This window comes from Perca fluviatilis, chromosome 13, assembly GCF_010015445.1.
Source record: "Perca fluviatilis chromosome 13, GENO_Pfluv_1.0, whole genome shotgun sequence".
NCBI lineage: Eukaryota > Metazoa > Chordata > Actinopteri > Perciformes > Percidae > Perca > Perca fluviatilis.
The window spans coordinates 27,878,448-27,893,647 of NC_053124.1; the positions used below are offsets into that span (position 1 = coordinate 27,878,448).

Genomic DNA, 15,200 nt, shown 5'->3' on the forward strand with positions numbered 1-15,200 from the left:
TGTGGGAGACATGAAAGTCTGCATGCTTGCAATTGACAATTTTACAGAGAAAATGTGCTGTAGAGACGGCAGCACAACCACACTACTGAATAGGAATGATGCACAGTGCTCTTCTGTATTTGAAAACTGCATGCTTGCATCAGTTGTCAAAGGGACTGTTGTTGCTAAGGAAGGCTTGCCCGCCATAGTAAGAGGAAGTATACAATGTGAACATGTTCTCTTAATACATCCATGTTTGACACTCAGAATATATTTATTTTGTCACACACCAGGCTTATGCAAACAGCATAAAAGCAATCTGTGATCCTGGAGTTTGGCTGTCAATGCTGAACCAGTTTACAGTAGATTTGTAAAACTCTGGTAACCTATTATTCAGGAGGACCGAGGCGTTGTGAGGGAGAGAGCTTCCTTGACAACCATTTCTGGACTGATTGTCATCATGTGACAGGTTGATGCAGCCAAGCCTGAAAAAAACAGAGAGAGAGAGAGAGAGAGCATGATGAGTCAGACTAGGCTGATTCTGATGTAATCCACCAACCCCTCCCTTCTTCCAATTACCCTTCCTACATGGCTGTTGGTAGATAGGCCGGAGCCTGGCGCCCTAAAAAATATAGCAACATACTGCTAACACAACGTATTGTGCATTTAATCTAGTTTCAGATCAGCAATGTTTGGCTCGCTTAAACTTTTGGTTCATGGTAATCATAGGCCTACTTCTTTCTTTTTTAGAACATCATAATAGAAATAGAGAATCAAAAATGAGAAAAACATATTTATATCTTAATATCCTTTAAGACAAATATACATTTAACTATACATTCAATCCTATTCAGTTATAATTAAATTAATATATTATAAATACTTTACATTTTCCCATAGGAAGCCTGAAACTAAGATTTTCATTGGTAATTAATTAAATTGTTGTATTTGACAATGTATAACTTGAAACTTGAAATTTCTATGGTCCATCATGTTACCTTAAAATTACTACACAACAGCTGTTTATTGCTGTGTGTGATATATAGGCTATGCCATACATATCCAACAATAATTAAGTTTGTATGCAAAGAAAATCACAGGTATAACAAGAATCTAAGACATAAGACATTAAAAGTGCAAGTTAAGATATAAGGATAAAATATATAGCCTAACATAATAAAATGTGAAATAAAGAAATATAAATTTGGAGAAGACAGTAATTGTAAATGAGTAAGCTAAATGTAAACATTAATGTAGTAGGCATAGGCTATATGTAGGCTATGAGAAACTATAGGGCTCAAGAGTTCAGAAGTTTTATGGTCATATGAAGTTGTCCGTGAACCTGGAGGTGTGGGACCGGGTGCTTTTTGTCTCTATTGCTTTTACAGTAAGTGAGCCAAGTCTCAGTAGCAAATGAAAACACAAAAATTACCTAGGCTTATCAAATTAACTCAGTTGAATGACCATCTGGAACAGCTTTGTTGGTTAAGTTTTCAAGTGAATTAAATGAGAAACATTTAGTTTTTTTTAATAAGGTATTTAAATTAGAAATTTCACCAATTTGTGGTTTACTAACGTAGCCTAGGCTATGTTGAGCTTTTCATCACACTATAGCTGCATTCACGGACAGCTGCACTTGTTATTGTGTGTTTCATGCACACAACCTGAGGCCAATGTTCCTGCTTTAATTCGGAAACCAAAACTCGTCCGTTCGTCTGCAGCTGAATCCCACCTCCTTTCCAGGGAGCACGGCATTCATCTTATGAAAAAAACACGAAGCTGCTCTTGGATCAGCCTCTTGCATTCTGCATTGTTGGCAAAGCGTCTTCATGGCAGGGACGCATGCGCAATGCTTCGTGTTGGTTGCAACATAACTGAGCTGGACAGCAATCGTCATCTGGAGAAACAGAAACCCGACATTTCTAACAACTTTGGGACAAACTGAGAAACTACACATCAGATGTTAAGGATTATGCGACCATATACGGAGTACAATAGAGGAAGTTTGGGAAATAGCACAATAAATCATACAAAACTCGTTTTCGTCACGTGGTCAAGCCTGACCAATCGGAGCAAGCCAAATGCAGCGGAAAGTATGCTCTTTGTTCGGATATTTTGGCAACTTTATTCCTAAATCTGAGCTTAATACTTTGTATAAAGCACAGGGTGGGCATATGGAGGGGACGTTTTGACGAGAAAGGACTTGCTGCGGATACGTTTTATTGCGTTTTTTTTTGTGGGATGCCACGTGTCGAAGTTTTGATAAACCGTGTGCTCAGCCTTATTTATCACATGACTCCCCTCCCCCATCCAGCGCAGGGAATGGGGAAGAAGGCGGACATGTTTGAGGGAAATGTGTTGGTTAAAAAGTATCGAGGTGGAAGACGAGAAGATTTATTCAAGAAAGGCTTCGCATTATTTTGGGATTTACCAGTCGACATTTGTATTTATTTTGAATTCAAGGTTTTTATGTCATACTTAAAAAAAATATATATTTTGTCTTTTGGATAATTAACTTTCCCTTTGTTCCGTTATGTTTTTACAGCATAACGTTTTTGAAAACTTCAATAGGCTATTTAATATTGCAGCGACCTAGTGTTATTTTACATAGTGTATTTGAGTGACATTGTGGGGTATTTGTAACCTTGGTGTGGGGGATGGGCGCATGTGGTTAGGTAACCATTTTGTGTGGTTGTTGAATTTGTAGATCTTTGGTCGTTTTTAAAGATCATACGTTTTGTAAAGATTTACCAATTCTGTTCTTGTGTTTTATGGTTTTGATTTAATCTATTTTAAGAGCTTCCAAAAGCTAGGTATGGTTTTATATTTTAAAACCTGTACCATACAAGATTAATTGAAGTTTCGATTTCCTAATGCTTTAGTTAATGCGATATTTAGATTGTCTTTTTAGTTTTGGTTGGGCAAAAGCAGTGTAAACGTTACTTTGATCAATGTAATCTGAGGTCAGAGAGGAAAACTGCTGTGTCATTCAGTGATTCATACCAATGACCCTGTCTAGGTGTGGTCGTTTTATTATTCGTTCAAGTAAATAAGCTGAGCTATAGCCTCGTCGTTTTACACGCAGTTGGAATTGTTAGCGTGGACTTTATCCTCCTTAACGTTACTGCTTTGGTGTTTGTGAGCCATGGAGGCCTTGTTTGGCTGTGTCCTCTAAAATGGTGCCCTTTTACTCCAGCAGACGAACGCGACTTATTTAACTTTTGTACGCCCAATATGTAGCCTTTTCTGTGTTTGAGGCGACGTTTTACCTTGCCAATTGTAAATAATTCTATTATAATAGGCTATGCCACTGTACTTAAAGATGGCGGCGGTGGGCCTTTTCTGGAAGTGCGTGCGGATATTCTGGTAAGCAGAGAGCTCGTGGGGACTTGGGAGAGGCTCTTGAGGGGTACGCGTGACCCGCTCGAAGAACCAATAGGCGTCTTGGTATTTACCCTGGAAGCCCGCGTTACAACCTTACTGACCAATCCCCGCCGTCGCTTTGCACACGTTGACGTAATGTAATATGATAAGAGGGGTGGCGGTTTCGGTGCCCTCGCATTTTGTAAAGGATTAAATGGAGGAGCCAGTTACAGACAGCATATCTGTATACTGAATATGCTGGGCCAATAGTATTGTGCAATTCCCTTGACGGACAGTAAAAACTTGCGAATAGGTTGGCCCGAAAGATTGTCAGTGAAGTCTCAGTATCTAGGGGTGTGGTGACTTTGACGGACATAGTGCGTAGCGAATAGGAACTCAGAGGGCGTGGACAGGCTGAGGTGGTCTATCCAATAGGGTGAATGGTAGGTCTATAAAAGAACGGGTGTAGGCGCATCGTCGCCATTTCAGCGAAGCAGATTAAAGGAGTTCACCGTGGCGGGGAGCGGAGAGAACTGACGAACAGAGACGGATCCAGGTCCAGGTCCGAGTCTAGCTAAAAACTGAATCCGGATCCATCCTGATGGATATGGCAGTTAACCCGCTCCTTGACAGGTATCTACCGGTAAAATTGACTCTCAGCTTTCCATCAGAGGGAATATTGTAAACATTTCTCATGAGTTTTTTTTCCAAAATATCGTTGCTGACAGCCTGTGTTTGCTGTAATACAAATGGAAGAGGGAAACGGACAGCGAATGTGCTGCAGGAAGAAGTTGTCGCGTTGTTAAAAGGGATTAGAAGAGAAATTCATGTTGAGGAAATAAAATGTGTTTGTGGGTTGTAAAAAGCTGCGACTGTTGTTCGCACTATGCCGGCGCCATCTTCGGAGCGCCTCTGCCGTTGGCCGCCCTCTCCCGCTGCCTGGCAGTTGCTGCTAGCTTCGCTAGCATTAGCGTCAGACGCGAGCTTTCCCCTTGTTTATTCATTGTTATAATGGAATAAACATTTGTATGTTAGCTAACATAGTTGAAGTAAATTTTTATTAACGTTATGTAGCTATGCCGGCGGCTAACAATACCACACAACAGTTGACGACCATGAGCCAAGATACAGTAAGCCAGATAACGTTAAGAGGCGGAGGTGGGCGCTTGCGACGGTTATTTGTTTGTGCTTCGCTTTGTTTGTTATTGTATCCATGTGACGGACAGGGGTTGTTGTGATCACTGGTACGACAACATTGCTTTAACGTTACAAGGGTTAACGCAGCTATCCATGTGTCCCGGGTGTTTCAGTTGGTTGCCTGGTTACATTGCTAAATGTCACTTAGCCCAAGCTAGGTAGCAACTGTTCATTTAGGTTTATATAATAATAATTTTTAACGGAACTCCACTGTACTTATGTATCAATAGCCTTGTTTTTGTTTTTTCTTGGGCACCATATCCAATTTTACACACTTATTTATTTTTTAATCCGTTATACAGCTAACATAAAACATGTTTTTGTTTAGTGTTGTTAATGTTGTACATGATTATTTCCCTTTAAATAATAAAGTACACTAACTGTCAAATGTGTTTCCAAAAGTTGTATCATTCAAAACGAATTGCCTTATTTAAAAAACGTTAGATACAAATTGACTATGTATTTTTGTCTTCTTTTTTTTATAGCCATTTCTGCATATCTAATGTAAAATTTGAACTGCATTGGCATCTAAGTTTATCCTTAATTGTCTTTTAAATTTTGTACAGTAGGGTGGATTAGTTCAACACCATTAAGGTATACAGCCGCCCCCATGGGCCCCTTACTTACAGCATGATGCGAACACAGTAATACTTGCACACTTTGCATCAGTTTTTCAATGTTATATAGGCTTTTAGTGTACAGACAAAAGTATTGTTATGAACTTGTAAGGATACTTTGACAATGTAAACAATAAAACCGGTGCTAAGTACCATCAGTGTTAGTAAATGATTTCCTGGCAGATGACCCCCACTTGTTCCTCGATCAACTTTGGTTTGCATTGTCAGGTCAGCGGAGATGTGCTATGGTGAGTTCATGTTATTGATGACGGAGGGAGTGCTGGTATTTATGTGAAGGGAAATGCAGTGGTAGCCCACAAGAGAACCATAGCAGCAGCCAGGAGCAGTGTCTGACATCAGGGTTCAAATAACTTAATTTTTTGGACACCAGTCAAATGGCTAGTGAATGTTCAAATTTTACCAGCCATTCAATAGATTACTAGTGTTTTTGGGCGGGGGAATGAGTGAAGCAAATCTACAAGCCACGCGTATATTATTTTACCAGCATTTGGTTGTGTGCTAAATTTGAACCCTGTCTGGCATCCTGGAGTATTTGCAGCACTCCAGCAATTCTGATGTCTAAAATGAAGTGGAAAGGGGGATATTTGGATACACATTTTTAAGAGATGTTAATAGGCATGCAGGCTTAAGGTTTGACTTTAGAAATCTTAGCATTGTTGAAAAGGCGCAGTCTTCTCATGATAGTGTAAAACTCCACCCTGGGAAGTTTAAATTGCATAGGATTGGTACAATACCAGTCTCCGTCATCCTAGGACTAAAAGAAGATGAGCTTTTTACTCCTTAACAGACCAGGTGAACATATGCTGGAAGTGTCTGTGTTATCTGTGGTGTTAAAACATCTAACCGCAGCTGATAAGTTACCAGGAACTCCATCTGCTGCTGATTTAGGCTAGCACAGCCATGTTCCCAGTTATAAAGCAGCCAATGGCAGCCCCTTACTCATTCACTCTTGCTCGCGTTCCCTGTGGAGACTATTAACTATAAGTTGCAGGGGCCAACATACAGTACCCGCCAGTACTTCTGAGTGACTACATTTGGGTGTGTACAACACAGCAGTGTGTTAACTTCAGAGTTTAGAGATCATTACTAATGGATATTTCTGTTGGGGGAAAAATGCAGTCCAGTCATTCACCCGCAATCCTTTTAGACATATTTTTTTTCTACATGGAAATGGGGTGCAGTTTCTGTCTGTAATCAGTGCTGTTTACGTCTGGTGAAGAGGAGGAAGTGGTAGTCATGGCTGTTCGGCTGGGACCGGAATTTTGCGGGAGTAAATTCCAAGTCAGCCTATTGTGTGCTTGCTAACGCTAAGGATGTATGACTGTGCCTTGTAAAGGGGATTTAAACGATTGTATATTCATATAAGCAGGCTTAATCAAGTTTGATAGGATAACATAAAATGTATGCCAACAAGAAGACACTATTATGTCAGGATGACACAATTAGATGATTAGTTTTCATATTAATCCCAGGATTTATGGGACTGAATATACGGCATAATTCTTTCTGCTTATAATGGGAGAATAGAACCTTTACACTTCATCGGGATTTTTTGGAGGAGTTAAAAGTTATGGATACATTGCTAAAAAATAGTCTGTATAAAATCTTGTCACCACTCCTGCAAATGAAGACAGTGGACCTGGCTCCTTTTTACAGACAGAATAGTAGTTTTTGCTGTTTCAAGTCAACAAAATGATGATTTTGTTGAGTTGCAGAGTAAACCTTGTTTAGCTTGGGAGACTAGCAAATAAACATAGTATACATTTTCTAACCACATGTCGACTGTGGCCTCATAACAACTTCTGACAACTGCCAAATAGTTAATTGGTCTTTCAACTGCTCTCTACAGCTCCCATGTCGGGCTTGACGTTGGCATAATGGGAGTCACAACCATGGACCAGGGTTCCGGCACAGCCGGAAAACGCATCAGAAAACCTTCACTGCTCTATGAGGGCTTTGAGAGTCCTGGGATGCCCCCCCTCAGTCATATGACCCCTTCGGGGCCCCCACAGCCACCAGTGAGGGACCCCAGCCGACAGGGGAGGATGACCAACCAACTTCAGTTCCTACAGAAAGTCTTGCTCAAGTCTTTGTGGAGGCACCACTTTGCCTGGCCCTTTCATGAACCTGTGGATGCGGCCAAGCTCAACCTACCTGTGAGTGTGAATACAAGAAATTTTACATTATAGGAGGGACCAATCTTATTTCCCAGAAACAACCTTATTCCTTACCACAAAATTAAATAACGTGTCACCATCACTGTTAGTAATAAAACATCTAGATTCCATCCATTTCACATCATCAGTCCCACCAGCTTCCTATTGTGTCTAACTTGTCTCTGTCTCTCTCCAGGACTATCATAAGATCATCAAAATTCCCATGGATATGGGCACCATTAAGAAGAGACTAGAAAATAACTACTACCGCTGTGCCAGTGAGTGCATGCAGGACTTCAACACCATGTTTACCAATTGCTACATTTATAACAAGGTAAGAGAGTGTCTGTCTGTCTGTCTGAGAAAGTGAGAACCTAAGACATCCTGGCAAGATAATGTTTCATGCCAGCCACTATTAGTAGCCTGGACATATGGTGAACGTGCTAATTTTCATATGATTTTTATAAAAATAGTAAAAAAAAAAAAAAAACATCCCATGGAAATCAAATGAAACCAGTGACATATGCTTAACCTTAACATTAAATGTTCAGATACAAAATGCTATGAAAGTGAAGCCATCATTTTAAAGTATTGGGGAATCTTGTCATTTTTACTTTTATACAAGTGTGTTATTGACTTTGACTGCTAAAAACATCTTTCTACTGTTGTAACCATTGTAACCACTGTCATCCTCTGCAGCCTACAGATGACATAGTCCTGATGGCTCAGTCTCTGGAGAAGGCTTTCTTGCAGAAAGTGGCTCAGATGCCCCAGGAGGAACTAGAGCTGGCTGCTCCCCCTCCACGGATCAAACCAACCAAACCTGGCAAAAAAGGCAGAGGAAATGCAAGTAAGTACTGGCTGCAAGCAGGCTAATACAGACATGTCAAGTCTGCAATCATCATACATGCAGTACAAACGTACTCTTTCTAAAGGCAAATGCATGTATGAGCACAACCTATTTTACTAAATATTTGTTTTTGTGAATCCTTGCCCTCTCTCTGCCAGTCTCTGGAGGAGTGACTACAGCTCATCAGGTCCCAGCTGTTTCCCAGTCGGCGTACTCCCCTCCCACCCCGGAAACGCCTGACTCAATCCTCTCCACCCCCCCACAGACACATCACACCAAGAGTCTGCCCCTTATTCTTACAACTGAACAAAGCATCCCTACAATTGCTGGTCTGCCTCCAACACAGCCCACCACTAAGGTAATTTATGCACTAAACCGGTTTAGTTTAGTTAAAATGTAACAGTATTATGAAAATAATAATAATGAAGACCACAGACTAAACACCATTCTCCGGCTCACCCTCTCTTCGTCTCGCAGAAAAAGGGTGTGAAGAGGAAAGCAGACACGACCACCCCAACCACTGTAGCCATGCCCATCATGAGCACCATGGCCGTCAGCGGCATCAGCATGGGGCTAGGCGGTGGGCACGACTCCCCGCTAACCCTCACTTCTTTGGGGGTGGACCACAACTCCAGCCTGGGGATGAACCAAGGCCACAACCTCAGCCAGGGCATGAGCTTGGGTATGGGTATGGGCATGGGCATGGGTATGGGCTGTGGAACAATGATGATGGGTACCAAAGCGGGGGGTGGCAGGAGAGGAGTGAGCGGACGAGCCATCAAGCCTCCCAAGAAGGATTTACCAGATTCCATGGTGCCCCCGCCGGTGCGTCGCAGCAAGCTGAACCCCCAGCTGCGCTACTGCAACGGGGTCCTGAAGGACCTGCTGTCAAAGAAGCACGCAGGGTACGCCTGGCCGTTCTACAAGCCTGTCGACGCCTCGTTGCTCGGGCTTCACGACTACCACGACATCATAAAGCAGCCCATGGACCTCAGCACCATCAAGGTACTTGCTTTAGGAATACACACACAACTGCCAACATTTGTCAGAACAGAGGAGCAGGTTGTTGCTGTTCTCTGGTCTTGCTGCACTGAATTGAAGTATAGAATGAAAACAGTGTAGACTGACATATTGTTATACCTACCATGGATGTTAAGGTTAGCCATATATATATTTACTATGTATATCCTATGTAGCCCTCCTTCACTGATTGAGAATGAGTGTTTACTTTAAGGTGTGGCCTAGTTTTAATGTGCCAAATTAGTTAAAATTGGTAGTTCCAGTGACACCAGACAATGGGGCAGACACCTTTTTTGTTTTTCTAAAATACAGTATGTGACTAAAATTTCTACTTCTCTCAATGTTTTAGCGGAAGATGGACGGCAGAGAATATCGTGACGCCCAGCAGTTCTCTGCTGATGTCAGGCTGATGTTCTCAAACTGCTACAAGTACAACCCCCCTGATCATGATGTGGTTGGCATGGCCAGAAAACTGCAGGTAATGTACCTATTCCAGTACCAGTGATACAATTCATTATAGTTTTTATTTATTTTATAGTGTTATTGAATTCTACTGCTAGTGTCTCCTGTTCTTGTTTTTAAACTGGTTCACTTACATACTGCTTAACCCTTTTAGGATGTCTTTGAGTTCTGCTTTGCTAAGATGCCAGACGAGGCTCCAAGACCCCCTAGCTCCTCGTCTTCTTCCTCCTCCTCTTCATCGTCATCGGAGAGTGAGCTCAGCAGTGAAAGTGAGGAAAGCGAGAGCAGCCCCAGCTCTGACTCTGAGGAGGAGAGGGCAAACCGACTGGCAGAGCTGCAGGAACAGGTTTGTACTACAGTGTAGGCACACACAAAATATAATTTCTATGATGTTGTCTGCTGTATTTGCTCCTCAGGATTTAATTCACACATCTGTCTTTCTTTTTCCCTTTCAGCTAAAAGCGGTACATGAGCAGCTCACAGCACTCTCACAGGGCCCCATCGTCAAACCTAAGAAAAAGAAAGAGAAGAAGGACAAGAAAAAAAAGAAAAAGGTAGAAAAAGAGAAGCATCGGAAGATAGAGGAAGAAGTGACACCTGTTAGACCGCCCAAGACCCCCAAGATCACAAAGACTCCAAAACCCAAGAGCAACCGAGGAACGCCCGCTCCTGTAGTGCCGGTCAAGAAGGCACCGAGCAAGAAAAACAACAAGAGCAAGTGAGTTCTCTTCACAGTTTGTCCTGTGGGTCTGTGGTGCACGCTCTATCTGCTCAGACATGTGGAAGATGCATTTAGCAAGAAGCCCCAAAAGGGCTGCGCTGCAGCACAAAGTCAGACAGATGGCTACATGTTGTGAGATTGTAGTGTAAAATAAGCATTGTAAGTAAAATAATGTACATTATGCAGTTTAGTTTATTGGGTTATTGTCCCTGTGGGGAAATTAGGTTGCAGCAGAAATCACAAGGCATTTTTGACAACCTAAAGACAAGAAAACGAGACAAAAAAAGACCGTAACATGTAATAAAATGTTTGAAGTATACTGCTGCTGACATTAAAATACATCAATGTCCTTAAAAAGAACATTCTTTGTCAGTTCATATGTCCCATTTACGTTTGTGGTCGACAAATCACACAGCATGCATTGCTTCCCAGCAGTTTCTAATGCTCTTATGTTTTGCCTAATCACATTGTGGGTTCAACCAGACCATCATCAGTCGTCTTTTAACGGTCTCTCCCTCCATGTCCTTCTCTCCATCAGAACCAAAAAGGGCGGCATGACGTTTAGCATGCCTCCGCCGGTCCCCGAGCCCATAGTGAGTCATTACGACTCCGACGAGGAGGAGGAGACGGCACCAATGTCATACGATGAGAAGCGTCAACTCAGCCTGGACATCAACAAGCTGCCCGGCGAGAAGCTGGGCCGCGTTGTTTATATCATCCAATCACGCGAGCCCTCGCTCCGAGACACCAACCCGGAGGAAATCGAGATCGACTTTGAGACCCTGAAGCCATCAACGCTGCGGGAGCTGGAGAGATACGTCATGACGTGTCTGAGGAAGAAACCTCGAAAGCCATATGGTTAGTAGAAGAGATCGTGAAATAATTAACGTTTTATGCCAGTTATGCAAATTAGTTGTTTTTTAGATGAAAATGTTCATGCTCTCTTTAATAGAGCTTTGTGGTGTTGGGGATTTGTAGATCTTTGATAATGTAGTACAGTAGCCCCCATCTCATGGATATGGTTATTGTCTGTTTGTTTGCAGCAAGTAAAAACAACATTGCTGGCAAATCTCGGGAGGAGATCACTCTGGAGAAACAGATGGAGCTGGAGAGACGGCTGATGGACGTCAGCGGTCAGCTCAACTCTGGAAAGAAGCCCGCTAAGACCAAACGTAAGTCCTCCTCACTGCTGTCTGGAACGGTTAGTGTTGGGTGCCCAGGTAACTCAGTTGGTAGAGCGGGCGCCCATATATAGAGGAATACTCCTCGACGCAGCGGCCACGGGTTCGACTCCAACCTGCGGCCCTTTGCTGCATGTCATTCTCTCTCTCTCTCTCTCTCTCTCTCTCTCTCTCCCTTCATTTCTTCAGCTGTCCTGTCAAAAAAGGCCTAAAAATGCCCCAAAAATAATCAAAAAAAAAAAAAGTTGGTGTTAAGGCTGAAAATCTTAATATAAATGGTGATTAAAAGCTTCCACATTTTAAAAAAATAAACTGCAGGGTGGTGGTTATGTCAGAAATCTGTAATGTTTTGCACACAAAAAAAATTGAGTGGCTGATATTTTTTGTTTATTTATTCAACATTTAATTACAAGCTTTTATTTTTTTACTCTGGGATTCTTTTTGTACCAAATAACTCTAAAGTGATTTGTTAAAGATCAACAAAAATAGATTTTAATAAGACCTTTCGATACATATAGATCCAAACTTAATACATGTGTTGTATTGTTAAACAGTCTTGTTGTTTTTCTAAGATAAGTGCAGCATCCTCCTGTTGTGATATTGAAAGGTTCAGGTTGCGTTGTCTAAAAATGTGTTCTCTTATCTCCAGCAGAGAAACCGGCAACAGAGCAGCACAACCAGCCGTCACGTCTCAGCGCCAGTAGCTCCTCCTCAGACTCCTCCTCATCCTCCTCTTCCTCCTCATCGTCAGACACAAGCGAATCAGACTCTGGCTGAGAGGCCCAGGGTGCTCGTATGAAAGGGTCACGTTAGGGACCCCCGGGTGTTTTCGCTTCCCACCGAGTGGACTGAGCTGCAGTAGAGCTACTGACTACTGACGATGGAGCTGCAGAAGGGATCAGAGAGGGACCAGCACTAGGCACAACTGGTCCAACTCAACAAGAGAGAGAGAGAGAGAGAGAGAAGAGATGGGGCTTTCCCTGCGCTCGGCTCATTCATCCGATCCTGCCCTGGACACACGTTGAGACTGGATGGATACCTGGAGGTTCTCAGTGAAGTCCTGCTGTTCTCTGGAGAACTGGCCTTGTTGGGCAGAGCGAGGGACGCTCCATCTCCTGCAAAAAAATAAAATAGGAGATAAGCGACGCATGTGTTGGAGGGATTAAGGGTGCTAGAGCCAGAATCGGTCTTATTTCTGGAGATAATTTCCCTTCTTCTTGTGCTCCCTGTCTTTATGCTGTATAGATACGGTGTACAGTTATATAAATATCTATTTTTCTTTTATAAAGAAGCATTTTATGGAGCTAATTTATTCCCTCATGGGGAAGATGAACAGGTGTGGGCGAAGTTTTAGTTTTTTTTTTTTTTTTTTTCTTCATGACTTTCTGTGTGTGTGTGTGTGTGTGTGTGTGTGTGTGTGTGTGTGTGTGTGTGTGTGTGTGTGTGTGTGTGTGTGTGTGTGTGTGTGTGTGTGTGTGTTGTGTGTGTGTGTTTTGTGTGTGTGTGTGTCATAGTTTGACGCAGGCGTTGAAAATCAGTGTGTGCACGCAGAAGCACCTTGGTTCAGTAGAATACAGAATGCATGCAATACTCTGCATACTCGTGTACTACTTTACTGCATTGTGTACTCCTGTACTTGTCTGAAAGGGTCGGCCACTGTACAGAAGTGTGACAGTTACACATCAGTTTATACAAACATGTATCTGTTCCCATGTGTGCTGTCTTTTTTGTTTTTTTTGTTTTTTTCTTTTTCATCCATCTCAATTTCTCTGTAAACATGTTGCTTTTTTTTCCTTCTTGTGACCAATCTGCTAATAAATAGTGAGGACGTGTCTTGTCAACTCACCCGTGCCCAAATCACATCTTTGTTCTTTTGATTTCTTTTTTTTTCGGGGTTGAGGTTCACATCGACTTATGTCCCAAAACATCTGGTGAGATTTGAGAATTTTGAAGTGGCAAGAAAAGGTTTTGCTGGTTCTTCATCGTAGGTGGAGCGTTTTGGGCCATCTCCTCTCACAGCACCGTAGAGTCGCTACAGCAGAGCTGCTCGTCTTTATAATAATTTGGCCTTTGAGATCTGTGGCAGCTTCCACGTTTTTATTCTCTGTATTAACTGAGGTTTGTGTGAGAGTAAGTTGACTTATCTGTGTGATTTAACACCGTTAGTAATATCAGGTCGGGAGGTTCTCGCCAGCAACATTAGTTTGTTTTGTTTGTTTGTTTACGGTGAGATTTTCTCTTATTTAGCCTCTTGTGCAGTTAAACCACCATCTTTACTTTTAGAAAAGCGACGTGGCTAGTGAAAACGTGAAAGTGTCTTTCTGAATTTTGGGATCCAACAGCCAGTTTAGACAAAAAGATATTAGAGGTTAACGTTGTTAGTAATAACAATGTGTGTTTGCTGGTACGACTAAACAACTTTGTGATTTAGGTAAGGTGTGTTATTTTATTTTTTTTAAATCGCCTGTGGCTTGAGATTGGAGTATTGTATGTTTTAAACTTGATTATTTATTTAGATGGAATTTGAATGGAGATTTTTTTTTTTTTCACAATACTGAAAGTAATGAAATTGAAGTCTATAAAAATATGCACAAATTAAGTGTCCGGATTGTAAAAGTGTACATATTTGCAGTTTCAATCATCGAGCATGTTTTAAGTTTTTCCTTCAGGAACTTCGTTGAGCTTTTTTTTGTCCAGGGAAGTTTTTTGGGGGGGCTTCTGTTATAAAACAAAATACTCCAGTTGTCAGTCTTACTTTTCCGAAGTTCGTCAGAAATCTAAATGCCTCTGTACTTGACTCCATTTCATCTGAACATCTGTACATAAATAAACTCAGACATGTTCATCTTTTCACTGACTGGGGGAATTTCATTCACAGATTTGAAGAACATACTGAACTTGTGCAAATCTAAGAATGGGGATGTTTTAAAATGTGAAGTTTTCTATTTCAAGGGACACAGTAATTCACTTTATTTTATACAATTCATTTAATTCCTAACTAGCAGTGACTCTCCTATGATGTAAATAGTTTCTTCAGAACGCCTAAAATGATGTTTAGATGAATGTAAAAGCTCACGCTGCTTTTTATCACATATTTGTGTTTTGTAGTTCTGATGGGCAATCGTTTAAAATGCTGATGCGTCACTATTTATGCCTACAGTGACTGATTAAGCTTGGATGGTTCCTTCAACGTCACTTCCCCTCATGCCCCCACCCCCACCCCAATCATTTCAGTGAAGAAAGAAACTGTTTCCAACACCCCCCTCCTCTGTCTCTGTTGTTGGTATGGTAACACTACAATGATGTCACACCTGATCCTTCCTGTAATTCCTGCGCAGCCCGTCCTGACCTTCCCCCATTTGTTTCCAGGACTGCCGTCACATACAGTACCTACAGTACCTGTATGACAGGGGGGACATCCCAGAGATGTGTTGGACGGCTATTGGAGCAAAAGAAAACAAAGGAAATGCAGATCAAACGTGCTGTTTCCTAACAGACTTGCAGTGATTAAAAAGAGAAAACCTGCACTTCACCTTTTCATGGGCATTCTGTAGTCATAGTTAGACCGATAGTTATTTTATTTCATAGGTTTATTTGATAGGGACCATGCATATTTATGAACATTGTTGTATA

At 41.8% G+C, this 15,200-nt stretch overlaps 1 protein-coding gene across 5 annotated transcripts; it reads left to right on the forward strand.

Moving 5' to 3' along the window:
* The first annotated feature begins 1,795 nt into the window (after positions 1 to 1,795).
* On the forward strand, positions 1,796 to 14,417 carry brd2a (bromodomain containing 2a). 5 transcript variants are annotated; one of them, XM_039820091.1, is made up of 12 exons: positions 1,796 to 2,072; positions 7,027 to 7,333; positions 7,530 to 7,667; positions 8,033 to 8,183; positions 8,342 to 8,541; positions 8,661 to 9,188; positions 9,553 to 9,681; positions 9,820 to 10,011; positions 10,121 to 10,383; positions 10,925 to 11,244; positions 11,430 to 11,558; positions 12,217 to 14,417. In XM_039820091.1, the coding sequence occupies exons 2-12, from the start codon at positions 7,055 to 7,057 to the stop codon at positions 12,342 to 12,344; spliced, it is 2,457 nt and encodes an 818-aa protein (XP_039676025.1). In that variant the 5' UTR covers positions 1,796 to 2,072; positions 7,027 to 7,054; the 3' UTR covers positions 12,345 to 14,417. The 5 variants fall into 5 exon arrangements, with proteins under 5 accessions (XP_039676025.1, XP_039676022.1, XP_039676023.1 ...); XM_039820088.1 differs by lacking the exon at positions 1,796 to 2,072 and adding an exon at positions 2,079 to 2,442; XM_039820089.1 differs by lacking the exon at positions 1,796 to 2,072 and adding an exon at positions 2,079 to 2,442 and having other exon boundaries at positions 12,220 to 14,417.
* The last annotated feature ends 783 nt before the right edge of the window (positions 14,418 to 15,200 follow it).

Bases quoted from the DNA above. Each gene is read 5' to 3' on its own strand.
- brd2a (XM_039820088.1), top strand. From the start codon at position 2,333: ATGTGTTGGTTAAAAAGTATCGAGGTGGAAGACGAGAAGATTTATTCA. The intron at 2,443-7,026 runs GTTTTTATGTCA...TGCTCTCTACAG, and splicing joins GTATTTATTTTGAATTCAAG to CTCCCATGTCGGGCTTGACG. The intron at 10,384-10,924 runs GTGAGTTCTCTT...TCTCTCCATCAG, and splicing joins AAGAAAAACAACAAGAGCAA to AACCAAAAAGGGCGGCATGA.